Below are 19,532 nucleotides of genomic sequence, written 5' to 3' on the forward strand. Positions count from 1 at the left end.
ACATATTTATGTTGATAATTTTCAAAGCATGGGAATGGGAAAGTGTCTACTAATTACACAAGGAACACTATATTAAAAGTTTTATTTGGTGAGAGGTACACTTTAAGGCAAGGATTTCCAATGCTGCAGAATCTAATTGCTGTCAATGGGATTTTGCTGCACTGTTAACTCTCCGCTGCCAAAAGTTTTCCTTCATAAAAAAGAACTTGTTCCTTCTTTTGGTTAAACAATTCACAGAATACATTGCAATCCTTAGCAGAGATTCCTTAGTGTGAATCTGACCTAACCCAGAAACTGACAGCTTGTTCACCTACATTAACCCCTTAAGGACGCAGCCCATTTGAGCCTTAAGGATGCAGACAATTTTATTTTTACGTTTTCATTTTTTCCTCGCCTTCAAAAAAATCACAACTCTTTTATATATTTTCATCCACAGACTAGTATGAGGACTTGTTTTTTGCGCAACCAGTTGTCCGTTGTAATGCCATCACTCACTTTACCATAAAATGTATGGTGCAACCAAAAAAATACTATTTGTGTGGGGAAATTAAAAAGAAAACCGCAATTTTGCTAATTTTGGAAGGTTTCATTTTCACACCGTACAATTTACGGTAAAAATGACGTGTTCTTTATTCTTTGGGTCAATACGATTAAAATGATAGCCATGATAACATGCTTTTCTATTACTGTTGCACTTAAAAATAATCACAAACTTTTTAACTAAATTAGTACGTTTAAGATCCCCCTATTTTGAAAACCTATAACTTTTTCATTTTTCCGTATAAGTGGCGGTATGAGGAATAATTTTTTTGCGCCGTGATCAGTACTTTTTATTGATACCATATTTGCTTATATAAAGCTTTTAATACATTTTTTATTACATTTTTTTGGAATAAAAGCAGCTTTTTTGGACTTTTTTTTTTTACGTTCACGCCGTTCGCCGTACGGTATCATTAACATTTTATTTTAATATTTCCTATATTTACACACGCGGCGATACCAAATATGTATATAAAATAGTTTTGTAACACTTTTTGGGGGTGAAATAGGGAAAGTGGGACAATTTACATTTTTATTGGGGGAGGGGGTCTTTCAAATTTTTTATTACTTAATTTTTTAACTTTTTTTACTTTTACACTTTAATAGTCCCCATAGGGATTATTTATAGCAATCATTTGATTGCTAATGCTGTTCAGTGCTATGTATAGGACATAACACTGATCAGCGTTATCGGTCATCTTTTGCTCTGGTCTGTGGAAAGGCAGATCAGAGCAGAAGACGCCGGGAAGGCAGCGGAGCCAGGTGAGGGGACCTCCATCTGCCGTGCTGGATGATCGGATCGCCGCGGCAGCGCTGTGGGCGATCCGATCATCCATTTAAGGAACATAGTAACATAGTAACATAGATCATGAGGTTGAAAAAAGACCAGAGTCCATCAAGTTTAACCGATATCCCTAATGAGTCCCTACTGAGTTGATCCAGAGGAAGGCAAAAAAAACTCATACTAGAGGTAAAAATTTCTTCCCGACTCCAAATATGGCAGTAAGAATAAATCCCTGGATCAACGTCCTGTCCCTATAAATCTAGTATACACAACCAGCGATGTTATTACTCTCCAAGAATGCATCCAGACCCGTTTTGAACTCTTTTACCATGACCATCTCCTCATGCAGAGAATTCCACAGTCTCACTGCTCTTACAGTAAAGAATCCCCATCTGTGCTGGTGTAGAAACCTTTTTTCCTCTAAACGTAGAGGATGCCACCTTGTTATATATACAGTCATGTGTATAAATAGATCATGGGAGAGATCTCTGTACTGTCCCCTGATATATTTATACATAGTTCTGATAATCTTTCTGGGTACTGTAGTTCTCCCATTCCCCGTATTACCCTGGTTGCCCGTCTTTGAACCCTCCCCAGCTCCACTATATCTTTCTTGTACACTAGTGCCCAGTACTGCACACAGTATTCCGTGTGTGGTCTGACTAGTGATTTGTACAGTGGTAGAATTATTTCCTTGTCATTGGCATCTATACCCCTATTGATGCACCCCATGATTTTATTAGCCTTGGCAGCTGCCCGACACTGGTCACTACAGCTAAATTTACTGTTAACTAAGACTCCCAAGTCCTTTTCCACGTCAGTCGTCCCAAGTGTTATCCCATTTAATACATAACCCCAGAACGGATTTTTCCTTCCCATGTGCATTACCTTACATTTATCAGTGTTGAACCGCATTTGCCACTTCCCAGCCCAAACCTCCAACCCATCCAGATCCATGTGTAACAGTGCACTGTACTCTATAGTGTTTACAGCTTTACAGAGTTTAGTATCATCTGCAAAGATTGTTACTTTACTATTCAACCCCTCTACAAGGTCATTAATAAATATATTAAACAGAAAAGGACCCAAGACAGACCCCTGTGGCACCCCACTAGTAACAGTCACCCAATCAGAATAAGTACCATTAATAACCACCCTCTGATTCCTATTGCTGAGCCAGTTACTTACCCACTTACACACATTCTCCCCCAGCCCCATCCTTCTCATTTTATGCACCAACCTTTTATGAGGCACCGTATCAAATGCTTTGGAAAAATCCAGATATACGAAATCCAGCGATTGCCCCTGGTCCAGTCTGGAGCTCACCTCCTCATAGAAGCTGATCTGCAGATGCTGTGATCTGTATTGATCACGGCATCTGAGTGGTTAATGGTGGACATCCATGGGATTGCGGATGTCTGCCATTACCGGCGGGTCCCTGGCTGCGATGAACAGCCGGGACCTGCCGCGCATGATCCGGGCATCGCTCCGATGCCCTCCGTTATGCTTAGGACGTAAATGTACGTCCTCAGTGTTGGCTGGTCCAGGACAAATATAACTATAAGCGCATCTAACAGATGTGCCTATAATTAAATGCAGGGCTGGGCTGCTTGACAGTGTGAAGAGCCATTGGCTCCTCACTCTGTCAATCACTTTTGCGGCCTCCCGCGATATGCAGACAGCCGAAAAGAGGGCCGAGAGTCCATTCTCTGTCATGATTAGTGTTGCTCGCGAATATTCGCAATACGAATTTTATTCGCGAATATCGCATATTCGCGAATTCGCGAATATAGCGCTATTTATTCGTAATTACGAATATTCTTTTTTTTTTTTCACAGTACACATCACAGTGATCACCCCTCTCTGCTTCCAGCTTGTGTGGTGTAAAGAAGGCTCTAATACTACTGTGTGAGACTGGTGTGCGAATGTTCGCATATGCGAAAATTAGCATATGCTAATTTTCGCATATGCGAATTTTGCTTATGTTAATTTTGTATATGCTAATTTTCGCATATGTTATTTTCGCATATGTGAATTTACGCATATGCGAAAATAAAACGAGAATATTACGAATATGCGAATATTCGCGAATATATGACGAATATTCGTCCATATATTCGTGAATATTCGCGAATTCGAATATGGCCTATGCCGCTCAACACTAGTCATCATGCGCCGGAGCACAGACCGAAGTAGAAGGCAAGAAGAAAGGCCCTACAAGTCAGCCAGGTGAGTATAGTTTTATAACTTTTTCACAAATCTCTTTTTATTGAAATAAAAGATAATAGAACAGTAGAACAAGATGACATAGGCGATGTTGACCAGTCAACAGTGTTTGACAAATACAATAATTCAGGTCCATGGTACTTGGAAAACATATGACAGGTTAATCAAGAGCAATGGAAGTCTTCTCTACAGTAGTCAAGGTGGAACCAGGAAACAGAACATATAGCCATCTAATAGGTGGCACAAAAGAAGCCCATCAGGCATCATAACAATGCAGGGATTACAGGGAGCTGATGAGCAGGCAAGTTGTGACCAAAACAACAAATATTAACTATAGGGTCAGAAATAAGCGGGAGTGGAACATGTGATCCACATAGGGCCCGGCTAGGCCAAAGTCAAGGTGCCTTGGGAACATCCAAGGCAGGTGTGTGAAGGGGGGGGAGGGGGGTTAGGAAGTGAGAGGCATGAATTATTTCCATAGCCTTACAGGTGGTGGTACCGGCAGGACACTAAGTGGTGCCATCAGTGCGTGTGTAGGAACAACGCTTGTAAGAGAGCCATGGTCCCCAAGTGCGTTCAAATTTGTCATGAGTGTGAGAGTGCAAACAGGTCAGTTCCTCCATGTGGCATATCTGGTAAATCTTGTCTATCCATTGGGCTTTAGATGGTGGGGTAGTCTGTCTCCACAATAGTGGCACTAGGGTCTTTGCCGCCGCCAACATATGTGTGGGTAGGGAGGCAGCTGAAGGTCTAAATGAGTCAGTGGGGAGGGCCAGTGCTATAACGGACATGGAGAGAGAGGAAGCAGCCACAGACTAGATTTATCATGTCTTCTTCTTCCGCCCAGAAGGATTGGATCTCAGGGCACGACCACCAAATATGTTTAAATGTGCCTACTGCTGCATTGCATCTCCAGCACAATTTGTCGCGTGCCAGGCCTAATCTAAATAAAGCCTCAGTTTTGTTTTATAACTTAACATCAGTGGCTGCACTAAAGGGGGCTGCTACACTAAAGGGGGCTGCTGCACTAAAGGGGACTGGTGTACTAAAAGGGCTGCTACACTAATGGGGGCTTCTGCACTAAAGGCGGCTGTTGCACTAAACCGGGCTTCTGCACTAACACTATCTAAAGGCGGTTCTGCACTACAACTACCTAAAGGGGGCTGCTTCACCTACAACTACCTAAAGGGGGCTGCTGCACCTACATCTACCTAAAGAGGGATGCCGGGCCTACATTCACCTAAAGGAGGCTTCTGCAATGACATTTACAGGTTACATGCTGCAGGTTATGGATACTAGTTGTATCGGGATAGAATGTTGATCCAGGGATTTATTCTGATCACCATACTGGGGTCGAGAAGGAATTTTTCCTCTGTCATAGGGCAATTGGCATCAGCCTCATGGGGAGGGGGTTTGCCTTCCTCTGGATCAACACAGTAGAGTTTTAGGTTAAACTCAATGGACTCATTTTTTCAACCTAACCTGTTACCAAAAGGGGGCTGCTACATCTACCTTTACCTAAAGGGGGCTTCTGCACCTACATCTACCTAAAGGGGGCTGCTACATTTACAACTACCTAAAGGGGGCTACTGCACCTACAACTACCTAAAGGGTGGTTGTTACGCCGAGCGCTCCGGGTCCCTGCTGCTCCCTTGAGCGCACTGGTCGGACCCGCTGACCGGGAGCGCTGCACTGACATTCATGATGGGGATGCGATTCGCATAGCAGGACGCGCCCGCTCGCGAATCGCATCCCAAGCCACTTACCCGTCCCGGTCCCCGGCTATCATGTTCTGGCGCGCGCGGCTCCGCTCTTTAGGGCGCGCGCGGGCCAGCTCTCTAAGATTTAAAGGGCCAGTGCACCAGTGATTGGTGCCTGGCCCAATCAGCCTGATTAGCTTCCACCTGCTCCCTGTCCATATAACCTCACTTCCCCTGCACTTCCCTGACGGATCTTGTTGCCTTAGTGCCTAGAGAAAGCTACTACTGTGTTTTTCATTACTGTGTTCCTGACTTCCTGCTATTACTATTGACTATGAACCTTGCCGCCTGCCCCGACCTTCTGCTACGTCTGACCTTGCTTCTGCCTAGTCCTTCTGTCCCACGCCTTCTCAGCAGTCAGCGAGGTTGAGCCGTTGCCGGTGGATACGACCTGGTTGCTACCGCCGCAGCAAGACCATCCCGCTTTGCGGCGGGCTCTGGTGAAAACCAGTAGCAACCCTAGAACGGTCCATCGACACGGTCCACGCCCATCCCTCGCTGACACAGAGGATCCACATCCAGCTAGCCGAACCATAACAGTGGTTCTGATCCTACAACTACCTAAAGGGGGTTATACAATGAACACTGAACAAGCTATGCACGGAAAATACCACCTAGGCAGAAAAGTGAAAAAATGTTCTGCTTCTCATGGTTGGCTCAGACAGTGGTTTCTGGGTACTGCAAAATACCCTAAATGGGTTTCAGGGTCATAATATGCTATTTTACTTAGAATTAGATGATATGAATAAGAAGAGTGTATTCAGAAATAAAAACTTTTCATGTAAAAAGATTCACAGGAGAGCACTTCCAGTTTTGTCAGTTGATACTCATTACAAGACTACAGTTTCAGACTCAGTGGGGGAGATTTATCAAAACCTGTCCAAAGGAAAAGCTGCTGAGTTGCCCATAGCAACCAATTAGCTTGCATTTTTCATTTTTTAAAAGAGCTCTGGAAAATGAAAGAAGTGATCTGATTGGTTGTTATGGGCAACTCAGCAACTTTTCCTTTGGACAGGTTTTGGTAAATCTCTCCCAGTTTCTATCCATTTAGCTGTTACTAAAATGTGGCTTTGAAGAAACTGGCAAGATTTTTAATTCTATCTTGCAATTTCCTGCTTAATGGAGAATTCTGGCGAGAATTTTTAGGTCTCCTATATGACTAGTATTTGAGCAGTGTGATGTGTAGGGCACCAAAAGCCAGAAGAAGACCTGGGCAGAAAGATGGGAGACTGACTTCAGCAGCACCAGGGGAGGAGTAAGTAAGGTAAGTCATAGTTTATTATTTTTTATTCCGGCAACCCAGGCATATAGGAGAAATAAAAAGTTTTCCTCTGAGTTCCCCTTCAAGTGAAGCTCTACAGCTATGCTTTAGTTATCAGTGACTGTTGTAGGTGAATGTATTATTTGGTGCCCATTGAACTGGATAACCATGTAACATAGTGCCAAGTCCTTTAGACTGCAATGTACATTGATGAAGAATAGTCACCTGAACTGTATGATGCCTTATTACCTGAAATTACAAAAAAAAAAAAAAAAAAAAAAAAATAAATAGCAACATAGTATCGGGGTATAAGTGTATCAATGAGACATGTACTATGTCTAAAAAAAACTATATTTCTATCCCCGGTACAGAGGGCTTCATATATGGCCTCCACAAATTGTTAAACAAAACACCAAGAGAACGGAGTCATTTAGATAGAATTAAAACATGATTACTTTTATTGGTTACATAAAAACATGGGAATGAGGGAAAGACAAACCAACTGGGGGAGACTAGACAAAAAGGGGCGACACTACCTGCTCATGTGCATAGACAATGTAATTCAATAAAGGTGTATGGTGCATTTGATAAAGTGCATACATCAAATGGTCGAGAAAAGACCTCTATAAAGTGCACATAACTAAAAAATACAGGCATGCATGCCACTCGTAAGGAGCAATGGATAATACCAGCAGCAGAGCAGGAGCGACGCCACCCCTACGATCGTTTCGGCGAACCTTCGTCCTGGGGGTGGCGTCCTCTAGGAACAGTGCATTATTTATACATAGACAGAGCCAATAGGAAACTTTTTCATTACCCTTTGCACCTGTGGAGTAAGTGAACTGCCTCTCCTATATCGGCGCGTAGTGCCAGAGCTCCGGACCGCCGCGACACTTCCGGATGCCACATCAGACGCCGCGATCACATGATCTATCACATGACCGGCCATAGACGCGAAACCCGGAAGGACCCGGCTCCGGGACTCGGCGCATGCGCACAAGAGAAGGCAGTGGACTTAGTCTGCATACAAACCCACATGGGGAGAAATCTTATGCAGTTGTATTAATTCATACAGGGACACACCAAAAACAGGTGTCAGTTCATGGAATTTCATATATTAATATATTAAAATAGTGAACAATACATGGATAAAAATAAAGGTATATTAATTATAAAAACGACAAAGAATAAAATAGAATAATTAATTAATTAATTAATTAATATTGCATAAAAAATTATGCCAAGGAAGTGAAAAAGTAGATAGGACAATATAGTGCTGAAGTGCAATGTTATGAGAGTATAAAAAAGATTAAATATGTAATTGAAATGTGTGAGTGACGTGTAAAAATCAATGTGTTGCGTGAAATTAGAACTTACATATTTAGGAGTATAATAAATTACATATTTAATCTTTTTATACTCTCATAACATTGCACTTCAGCACTATATTGTCCTATCTACTTTTTCACTTCCTTGGCATAAATTTTTATGCAATATTAATTAATTATTCTATTTTATTCTTTGTCGTTTTTATCATTAATATACCTTTATTTTTATCCATGTATTGTTCACTATTTTAATATATTAATATATGAAATTCCATGGTCTTTTTTTTTATCTGTAAAAGATGCTCAAGTGTGTTCCTCAGAATGGCAAGAGTTTACGTTTAGCCAGCACATCTCTTCCTATTTATGGCCTCCATGCCTACTTGCATACACCTCACCTCCACTGACCCTCATGGTAGAAATAAGGTTGGGGAATAGGAGGAGATGGACAGGCTAACCCTGGACTCTTGCAGTGCTGGGGAACACCCTCTGGACACTTGATCCTCATTTATATATTAGCAAAAAGGCTTTAATCTCAGTGCTGGAAAGGACTATGCAAATAATGGAGGTATTATCAGAATCCTGATGAGACCTTATCTAGCCATGGACTTTCTTTAATAATAAGGAAACCTGTTTGAATTTCATGCAGCCTGTAGTTTATTCATCATAGTTCTCCTGACAGGCTCCCTTCAAAGTCTATCCGGAGGGTGTACCACAAATGTGTATATATTGTAAATTGTTAGGCTCCCAATAGTGGCAGGTAAGCAATGTGATCTTGGGGTTCATTTTTCCTGGTTCCCCTTTATAATCTTACATTGGTTCTGTACTTATGTTCCTTTATAGAATTTAGGGGAATATGTGCCTGTTATATTACACATTGCCCTAATGGAAATACAAGATCTTTTCTTCATTACAACAAATATAATGAAATTATAAATCAGCCGTATCTATGGTCAACCAGAAATGTGCTCTCTATTGTAATCCATGTATTATACTTCTATAGCTTTTATTCTGAGCTGTATTTTATTACTGCTAATTATGATTCAATGAACTTTATCAGACAATGTTCTACCACACGACTCCTTATATAATACAGAGCCACTTACTATTCTACTCTTCTACCGCTCCAGTACTGTTCTCTGTCTTTATTCGTGCAACTCTTTCTAGCCTTGCATCATCCCTGTGATCTCATGGTATAATGGTCTTCTAAGTGTTTGCTTTTATGTTCCCCTCTTATAATTTTTAGCAGATTAATTATGTTATTGGAATTACATAAGAAAACCATCACAACATAGCTGCAAGTGGGGCACTACGGTGGTGTGTTTGGTCTTAAATAGAAGGTTTCCATGGTAACACCTCTTACTGCTATTTAAATAGAAGTGGTGAACAGAAGGCAACATCAGCTGGACCAGGACCTCCAGCTGCACACAGCTCCCGGCCAGCGCTCCTACACTTGTGAGTACTGAATGCTTATTTCTTGCCTATTCCTTCCTGTTTTAAAATATATAGTATGTTTTGCAATTTGTTACTTACATTTATATATATATATATATATATATATATATATATATATATATATCTCAATGGTTGAATTTATGAATGTAAAACTTACATCCGTACACAGCACGGTATGTAATTTCTCGTGGTAGTGAGAGAGCTTTGATTCTTTATTATGTTGCAGAGACATGTGGCATTAGTAAATTTTCTACCTTAGAAGTACAATTGGTTTCCATAACAAAAGCAATAAAAATCCATTAATATTATCAGGCAGTATTTCTCCTAGTACAATATTATATTTTAGCATATGATTTACTACTATAAATGTGTGTATTACTATTAGTCAAATGATTAGGGCTAGATAGCATTATGTAATGCTTATATATCATTTATCTCTTGTGTTCAGTGTAACTATCATGCTTAGAGGTTATAATATAAATTAGTAATGGATACGTAATAGGCCATCACCCATCTGAGCAATGATACATGTAGAAATGTTATCATTCCATTAAATGTTTGATTTCATTTACTTAGACCTTCAATTATTAGTAACTAGTAGTCAAGTCTTTCATCCTATCTATCTTTCTATTTTTAAGATAAGACTATAAAAATAGCATTTGAATATTGAACAGCAGAATTATGAAAACTGATATTTATTTTACCATATCTTTTATTATTTTCCATTACTGTATTCATAGAAAGAAGGAAAAAAGCTTTCAATTATGTCAACAGAATTTGTGTCGCCACTGGATCTCACCGAAGACATATTGGATAAGCAGGACCAGCACTGTAAGCTTTTAGGTAAATGTCATTATTGGTTCTTTTGACTTATCATTCGTGAAATACAATGAAGAGTCATCCAGAGTCCCTAAGATCACATTAGACGATGTCTCATTCTGCTGAAACATAGAAACCTGATCCCACTTGCTTTCTGGTAATAGATCTGCTGACAGATGGGAAGATGAGAACTAATATTTCTCCCCATGGGATGGGGAAGTGTGTGAGGGATAAGGCATATATAAGAATATTGTTTATTAATTATTTAGTTATTTTAATAATTAGTAATCATAAATAGGGTAGAATTCAACAAAGAGATGTATTTAGCTGCATTAAAGTTTAATACAAAGAGAAAAAGTGATAATTCAAGACATACAAGGCCTAAATAGTTACTTGTATTTTTAATATAAATATTATGTCTAATAACAAACCTGTATACTTTGTAAACTGGATTGGAATAAGTCAAGTGTTTGGTCAATGTAGGGAGCTCAATTGTAGTGATGGAACCATCGTACATCATAACGGATATTCAAGCCATATTTAACATTCCCTTTCTACTCATGTTAGTTTCATATCATAGATATATATTTGCATTATTTCCAGACAACCTCTCTGAGCAACTGATGAGGAACTGTGACCTTCATATGAAGGTGAGAAAAGGAAACACTGATCCTGCTTCCAAGAACAATGAAGTGGATCTAAAACAACCTCGAAGAAAAGACACCCCAGCCCTTCACAAGCCACCATTTATTCCAGGCAAGGACAAAACCTTTTAAAGGGAAACAACATCTAGAAGGAAATAACAAAAGTAAATAGAAGATAAACTTGCTCCCACAGTTTTGTCCTTCTGCAAGATTACATGTTCCTGAAAAAAACTGTCTTGTATTTTCCTTGAAGAAGGATAGGGAATATATGTGATTTAACACAGAGTATTACTAATTATTACTATATATCACTAATCCAATGTAATTTGTTTTGTATATTGTGCTCCATGACCCCTTCCTTATGTTAAAGGGGTACTCCAAAGGATAGGGGATAAGATGCCTGATCGCGGGGGGTCCCGTCGCTGGGGACCCCCGTCGCTGGGGACCCCCGTGATCTTGCATGCCGCACCCCGTTAAAATCAGTTACTGTCGATCACGGGGCCGGAGCGTTGTGACGTCATGGCTCCGCCCCCTCAATGCAAGCCTATGGGAGGGGGCGTGACGGCCGTCACGCCCCCTCCCATAGACATGCATTGAGGGGAGGGGCGGGGCACATGGGGGCGGAGTCGTGACATTACACTCTTTCGCCCTCGTGGTCGGGATCCGAAGCCTCCAGTGTTGCCGGAAGCCATTGAGGTGGGTGCTGCAGCTGAGATCCCAGGGGGTCCCCAGCGGCGGGACCCCCGCGATCAGGCCTCTTATACCCTATTCTTTGGATAGGGGATAAGATGTCTAAGCGCCGGAGTACCCCTTCAAGCCACTAATACAGTTATGGGCTGTCTATGAAATGACATATCCCACACCATGCAAGGTGACAGTGGACAGGATGCTCTTCGGTCTATACTGTCTGCCCAGGGAAGAGCATATGATTTCTCTAAAACAACTCTGTAATCCATTTGTCTATTTACACTGCTGCTGTCTTCTAACCACAGGGAAATGTGTTTTAGATTTTTCAGAGCTACTTTTAAAAAGGTTTGATGAAGTGGAAAGGCAAAAAAAGAGTATGCAAATGCCCCCTGTCATAACCAAAGATCCAGAGCTGAAGAAACCAAGGAGAAAAGACACCCCTGCCCTATATACTGCACCACTGCTTCCAGGTACACATAATATGACCATTAATATTATTATAAACTTAGTCTTTATATGTGTGGGATTTATGGGACCATCCCTGAGCCATGCCACCACTGCTTCCAGGTACACATAGTATGACCCTTAATATTATTATAAACTTACATAGTCTTTATAAGTGTGATTTATGGGACCATCCTTGAGCAAACAGAAGATTTCAGTTCCAAAAAGGAAATGTTGTGCTTTCATTACCTTCCCTGACTAAATAATTGTCCACTGTTGAATACCTTTCTATAGGTAGACATTTTTTTTAAAGAAATTATGTTACAAGGAGTATTAAAAATATGCTGCACCTTATTTAGATGATCATAAATGTGCTTCTGTATGTCCCAATATTATAAAATACTACACATGTTAGGCTGCATTCACATCTCATTTTTGCAATACCATTCCCGTATAAGGTTTTTTGTAAAAAATTATGTCTCAAAACCGGACCGAACCGTATACAACCGTGTACAACAGTATATACCTCTGTACGGTATTAAACCATATATGGTTTGAAAACAGATGTCCGGTTGCATAAGTTTAATAGGTTTTTTGAAAAATAAAGTTCTTCTTGTTCTATTTGTGGGAAGAACTTTCGGCGTGCACTGCGCATGTGCAAACTGCAAAACAGTATTGTGCAAACCGGATAGAACCGTACGCAAATACGGTTCTGTACAATTCCCATTGACCACCACTTTAAAAAAAACGTATACGGGTTATATCCGGTTTTTCACCCAGACATAAATCGGTAGTAGACTACGGTTTTGTTTAAGGGAAAAAAATTGATAAAACCGTAAATGATGCAAAATGTACACAACCGGATGCTACGTTTGGCATACGGTTTTCAATGACATGTCTATACATACGGTGTGCAATACGAGATGTGAATGCAGCCTTAGACATACATTTTTTTGTTATCCAAAACAATTATTCAGTTACACAAAACAAGTGAAGTCAGGTCTGAAGAAGCTAAATCTTAACAACCTAAAATCAAAGGAAGGGAAACTAATTTGTTTCAGAACATATAGTTTCTCACATTCATGTGTGTCCACCCCTCTCATTTTTGGAAATATTATATCTTCGTGTGATAACCCTGAAGAAATAACTTTCTGCTACAATGTAAAGTAGTGAGTGCACAGCTTGTATAACAGTGTTTAATGTTGTATCCCCTCAATATAAATAAATCTCCAATCCCCTTCAGGAGCGGAAACCCCCCCTTTTCTGGGGAACAATACCCTAACTAATAACCCAATTAAAATGTAACTTTTATTATTGTTTGTTAAAATGTCCATAGAAAACGTGAAAATTAAATGTAGTGATTTTAAAACTTTCAGGAGATACAGTGTGTCTTATAATAATAGCCCACTAGGTGGTGCTACAACGTTAGTTGTGGAGCTGTCCTATTTCTCACTATGCCGGTTCTCTACCGCTGCATAGTAACTCGACACATAGACACAAACTGTATTCCTGTCTAAAAGGTGTATGGATTACTCTAACGTTTCGTTTTGCAACCAAACTTCTTCAGAGAGCTGCCTAATCTGGCGTTTAGCGTGCTGGCACTGTCTTTTATAACCTTACATCAGCGCATCACTTCCGATGCGCCGGTGAAGGGTCTTGATCCAATCAGGCTGTGGTTGGCGTTCCTTTATTTCCAGCCGTCATCTGCACGCATGCCCATTGCTATCACGGCATCGGGCCTCTCCATCTGTCTACTGCGCACGCTCCTATACTCGCACCTGCGCTGTATACCATCCTCCTCTTCGTGGAACCTAAGCTCCATCTCTTGGAACGCAGTATCTCTTCCTCATCAATGCGCGTGTGCGTGCCTCCCTGGATCTCCTCTTCACGGTACCTGTATATGCATCTTTTATACATCAGGTTAATGCCTTTTGTAACTAATCCCTATTATAGATCTTCTCCTCCTATTCCTATTAGTCTGATCTTTTCTCGATATTTTCTTATGTATTTTTATATAGCATATTTCATATGGTACACCTTGTGTTTCACATTTCGTACTATTTTTACTTTTTTAATATATATTATTTATTTTTATTTATTGATCTATTTTATTCCAGATTATTATACCTATATGTCTTAGTTGCCATCTTCCCCCATTCTCTATCCTCTCCCCTCCCTTCCAATTTACTATTAACAGGGAGGGGGAGAGGATAGAGAATGGGGGAAGATGGCAACTAAGACATATAGGTATAATAATCTGGAGTAAAATAGATCAATAAATAAGAGTCTTTCTTCTGGGATGACAGCCATGCAGACTAATTTAATGCAGCATAGCATAACAAGGTCTGTTCTAAGTGGACCTTGTACCGTGAAATCAGTGAATGGTCTTTCCCACCATGCTGCAGATCAGTTTTAGGGTCTTGACCATAAGGGTGCCAGGTTGAACTTCCAGTGAACAATATTAGCGAGTTTGAAACCGATAACACCAAATCTCAGACACCTGCTGCCAATTCACACCTGAGACAGTAAAACACTAATGGGTCCCATGACTAATGGCTAATTGGGCTTGATATAGACATTTCCGATATAGGGGTGTACTCACTTTTGTTGCAAAGGTTTAGACATTAATGGCCGTGTGTTACTTTATTTTGAGGCGACACAACATTAAATGCTGTTATATAGGTTGTGCACTCACTCCTTTACATTGTAGCAGAGTGTCATTTCTTCAGTGTTGTCACCATGAAAAGATATATTAAAATACTTACATAAATGTGAGGGATGTACTCACTTATATGAGAATTTTTTCCTGCTCCAGACAGTTCCTGAAGTGGCCAGAGGTGGCAGCAGGAAACACTATATCTGACTGGAAAGGCGACACAACTTCACAACTACATTTATTTTTCACTGACTGTTATTTAAAGGGGTACTCTGCTTTAAAAAAAAATCAACTGGTGACAGAAAGTCAAACAGATTTGTAATTACTTCTATTAAAAAATCTTAATCCTTCAAGGACTTATCAGCTGCTATATGCTCCACAGGATGTTCTTTTCTTTTTCAATTTCCTTTCTGTCTGAACCCAGTGCTCTCTGCTGACACCCCTGTCTATGTCAGGAACTGTCCAGAGCAGAATATGTTTGCTATGGGGATTTACTTCTACTCTAGACAGTTCCTAAAATGGACAGAGGTGTCAGCAGAGAGCACTGTGGTCAGACAGAAAGGAAATTTAAAAAAGAAAAGAACTTACTGGAAGGATTAAGATTTTTTAATAGAAGTGTGGAGTCAGGGTGCAATGCAGGTTAGATGCAGAAAAGATGTTATGGCCCAAGGGGCAGATGGTATTAACCAATTCTTGTTGTGATGCCAGAGCAGGGTTTAGCCTTGACCACCCGAAGGTAATACCAAAGATCCTGGGTTAGGCAGGGGCAATGAAGACACCAATGCCAGATTAAGGATAACAGCAGCTTTACTGAGGCAAGACAGGTGATATAGTCTTTGTAAATATCCCAGGGAGGTGACCAGTGACAGAGGGGGACCTCACAGGCTTGCTGGGAATTGCAGTAGTTAGACTGACTTTAGTGCAGGCCACGGTGACTACAGATGGACTTCACTTGACAGAGATGGTGACTGACAATAAGATGACTTGACTTACTGATGACCGACTTGTGGCTGCAAAACTTTAGGCTTGAGTCCTCCAATGCTCTGGACACAGACACTGGAACAACCTGACTGCACTGGACCTCAGCAGGAAAGAGCATGGAAAGATTGCAGCCCCTCCCCTGGTTATATAGGGGGATTTGCAAGGAGCCCATAGGTCACTTGGGGGTCACCTGGTAACTTGAGCCTCCTGGCTAACAATCATGTGGTACAAACATTAAAGAAACAGTACACTTTTATAATACAAACATATATACATTATGGTGATACTATAAGGGGGACCCTGGGGACATGCAGGGACTCTGCCTGACAGGGCAGGAGGACAGTAGGGGGCCACACCATCCCATACTGGGACACCACAGAAGTAATTTACAAATCTGTTTAACTTTCTGGCACCACTTGATGGATACGTACTGCCAGTGCCTTAGCTATACTGTTTGGACCCCACTTTCTGTCACTGAGCCCTCAGGTGCCAGGTGCTTGGTGGGTGCCTCAGGATCCTTAGAATCCTCTGGTGGGCAAGTCCAACGCTGTTAACCTGTTATATTTTTTGGACATTCATGTACATTTAGCAAAATGTACATGTTATACTCACTGCCTTCTCAACAAGCACTGGAAACAAGTATAATATATTATAAATTGTTATGCATTATGTAACTTATGTTTATGTTGTTCCTCTTGTTCATCTACATTATGTGCTACATAATATAGATGTATATATATCCATATATATCTCATATACTATATATATATATATATATATATATATATATGTACATATACTCAATGCATACAGACAGCAGTTAACAGTACAAAGAATTCTTATACCAGTGACACAATGTCAGGAATAAAATGTTGTTAAGATCAAATATTCATAGACATAGTAAACAGGAAATGAGACTGATGCACCACAATTATGACATGACAAGATTCAATGAATTCTTGTAACAGGAATTCTATGGAGAGCCACTTGAGACCTGAGCTTTTAGAACCATAGTTAAATGGCTTATTAATGAAACACTTACTGGAGATGCAGTGCTAACCAGTAATAAATGGCTGAGCAGATGCAACAACTTGTCAAAACATTATTATACAGTAAATGCAGGGTTTAGTGGCAGGACTGCAGGAGACATAGTACAAAGACGTATTATCGGTCCATATGATGGACCTGTAGGCACTTTGTAAGCTGCCATATGGTTTGCATATAATACACCATGAACTGGAGCAATACAAGTATGTTTTTTCTCATAAATTCAATAAGAAGGCAGGCCAGAGAGTAGAGAGCAATGCTGCCCGCTTCCCTGGCTTTTTTTTTTAAAAGCCGAGGAACGTGCTCTCGAATTACCCAAAGTGCAAGAAAAAGTGCAAACGTGTTACAACCTTACCCTTCGCCTCCGGACCAAAAGGTACCTGCGAGGTTCCAGGTTCGATGTCCTTTTTCGCCGAAGCTACTAAGGGACCAGAAATGCTCCCGGCATCCCCCTTGGCGTTAGCCAAGGTACCTGCCCGCAGAGCCGATAACGGTAGGTACTCTGCCAAAGCAGGAGTACCCGGGGTGTTTGCAGGGAGGTGCAGAACCTTATGGCCACACACACCTCCCCTAGACCGCCAGGAGGGACACCCAGAAGGGCTACCGCATCCTGACAAATCCTGTGGACACACAACACACAAAAAGTGACACAGTGAGACAAAAAGAAATAAATAAGTGAATGTGTGCAGATATACTGCCCGGCCACTTCCCTGGCTTATAACTCACGATTGCAGTGGGTCTTAGGAGTGAGGGATAGCAATGGGATAGCATATGTCAAGACGATGGATCCCACCTCAAGAACAAGCAGCGGGATGAAACAGGCGCTGAGACCAAGCAAGGGTAAGGGAAGTTTATTACCCACAATGCAATGTGTTTCGCAGACTAGCCGCTTCTTCAAGCATCTGAAGAAGCGGCTAGACTGCAAAACGACCTTGCTTGGTCTCAGTGCCTGTTTCATCCCGCTGCTTGTTTTTAAGTCTATAATGAGTCTCTGGGTTGGCCACCGCGTTGTGTTTCAGAAGGTTTTACCTAAGAACTGTATCCAGTTTGTTTTAGCACCATGTATGTTTTTCAGCAATCTTACTATTCCATTACCATTTCGCTTGTGAACTCTTGTGGGCAGGTATCTTTTTCACATTGTTTGTTTGTTTTAATTACTTGTGATTTCATTGTTATTCTTGCTACTATTTCATATTTTGAATATTTTTATTTATTTTTATTACGAATGGTTTGTACTTATTTTTCTTTTTTTTTTTTAAATAGGTGTTAAGCCCATGAAAGAAGACAGGGGGGCCATCATTGCAGAGAGTGAAGAAAGTGATGGTTAAAAAAAAAACATGGATGAATATACAGTGTTTCTGATGAAGATTCATTGAACGATACTGAACATATGGGTTCCATCCAACTTCTTTAATATACTGGAACTTTTTGTACATTTTTGTAACTGATTTGTACTTTCTATGTATGATATAAATACACAAATGAGTGTCATTTAAAATATTGTTGTATCCTAGCATATATCACTGTTGATAAACTTTATTAATGGAGCTGTTTATAAAATCTATTCATTTGTTTTAGGGGCAAATTATTTAGACAGAGTTCTAAAGGGGAATGATTGTGCAGGTAGGGGATCTGTTACCTGAATTGCTCGATTGGTGTGTGGAGATCTACGGTTTTCTTGATCCCATCTTAATATACAAAGACTTGCAAAAGACCTTCAGAAGTAGCTGTGGTCAAACTTAAGACTAAAGGAAAGACGTGTAGTTTTTCCCTTGTGCTTTTTCATTACTAGTCATGTGATTCTTTGATCATTTGACTCAAGCATTTCTATTTAAAGAAATGAGGGGGTGTAGGTGGCTGGAAACACTAGAAAAAAACTTAAAAACCACATTGCAATTTTTTCCTTTTTTTCTACTCCAATAAAAATCTATTTTGGGGGACATTTATAAAACCTTGCTTTAGTTCTCTTGTTTTTATTTTATTTATTTTTTTACTGCCGTTTTGCTTACGTGCGACAAATTTGTTATTATGTTGCACTGCCTTAATAAATTTGTCACACGTAAGCAAAATCTTGAAATCTGCCACAGGTAAGCAAAAGTAGGTGAAGTATTTAATTAACCTCCCTGGCAGCATGATTATGTGTGGAAATTTGTACCAAAATTTCACATCTCCCCCCGCCCATTTCACATCTCCCCCGTCACATTCCCCCCTCCCTTGTCACATTCCCCCCCCCCCCCCTTATCACATTCTCCTCCCCCTTTTCACACCCCCTTGTCACATCCCTCTCTTGTCACATCCTCCCTTGTCTCATTTCCCCCCCTTATCACATTCTCCTCCCCCTTGTCACACCCCCTTGTCACATCCCTCTCTTGTCACATCCCCCCCTTGTCTCATTCCCCCCCTTGTCACATTCTCCTCCCCCTTGTCACATTCCCCCCCTTGTCCCATTCTCCTCCCCCTTGTCACATCCCCCCCTTGTCACATTCCCCCCTTGTCACATTCTCCCCCCTCCTTGTCACATTCTCTCCCTCCCTTGTTACATTCTCCTCCCCTTGTCACATTCTTCCCCCTTGTCACATCCCCCCCTCTGTCACATTCTTCCTCCCTCCATGTCACATTCCCCCCCCCCCCCTTTGTCACATTCTTCCCCCCTTTGTCACATTCTCCCCCCCCCTTGTCACATTTTCCCCCCTCCTTGTCGCATTCTCCCCCTCCCTTGTCACATTCTCCTCCCCCTTGTAACATTCTTCCCCCCCTTGTCACATCCCCCCTCCATGTCACATTCCCCTCCCCTGTCACATCCCCCCCTTGTCACATTCCCCCCCCCCCTTTGTCACATTCTTTCCCCCCTTTGTCACATTCTCCCCCCCCCCCTTTGTCACATTCTTCCCCCCCCCCATCAC

General features: G+C 41.0%; 1 protein-coding gene across 2 annotated transcripts; it reads left to right on the forward strand.

Moving 5' to 3' along the window:
* The first annotated feature begins 9,221 nt into the window (after positions 1-9,221).
* PPP1R17 (protein phosphatase 1 regulatory subunit 17) lies at positions 9,222-18,534 on the forward strand. Of its 2 annotated transcripts, none has more exons than XM_056520392.1 (5): positions 9,222-9,351; positions 10,092-10,194; positions 10,774-10,926; positions 11,822-11,971; positions 17,893-18,533. In XM_056520392.1, the coding sequence occupies exons 2-5, from the start codon at positions 10,116-10,118 to the stop codon at positions 17,955-17,957; spliced, it is 447 nt and encodes a 148-aa protein (XP_056376367.1). In that variant the 5' UTR covers positions 9,222-9,351; positions 10,092-10,115; the 3' UTR covers positions 17,958-18,533. The 2 variants fall into 2 exon arrangements, with proteins under 2 accessions (XP_056376367.1, XP_056376369.1); XM_056520394.1 differs by having other exon boundaries at positions 9,318-9,351; positions 10,083-10,194; positions 17,893-18,534.
* The last annotated feature ends 998 nt before the right edge of the window (positions 18,535-19,532 follow it).

The sequence above is a fragment of the Hyla sarda genome, chromosome 5 (genome assembly GCF_029499605.1).
Source record: "Hyla sarda isolate aHylSar1 chromosome 5, aHylSar1.hap1, whole genome shotgun sequence".
NCBI lineage: Eukaryota > Metazoa > Chordata > Amphibia > Anura > Hylidae > Hyla > Hyla sarda.

Coding starts and splice junctions, on each gene's coding strand:
- PPP1R17 (XM_056520392.1), top strand. CDS start 10,116: ATGTCAACAGAATTTGTGTCGCCACTGGATCTCACCGAAGACATATTG. Junction 10,195..10,773: donor CCAGCACTGTAAGCTTTTAG/GTAAATGTCATT, acceptor CATTATTTCCAG/ACAACCTCTCTGAGCAACTG. Junction 10,927..11,821: donor CAAGCCACCATTTATTCCAG/GCAAGGACAAAA, acceptor AATGTGTTTTAG/ATTTTTCAGAGCTACTTTTA.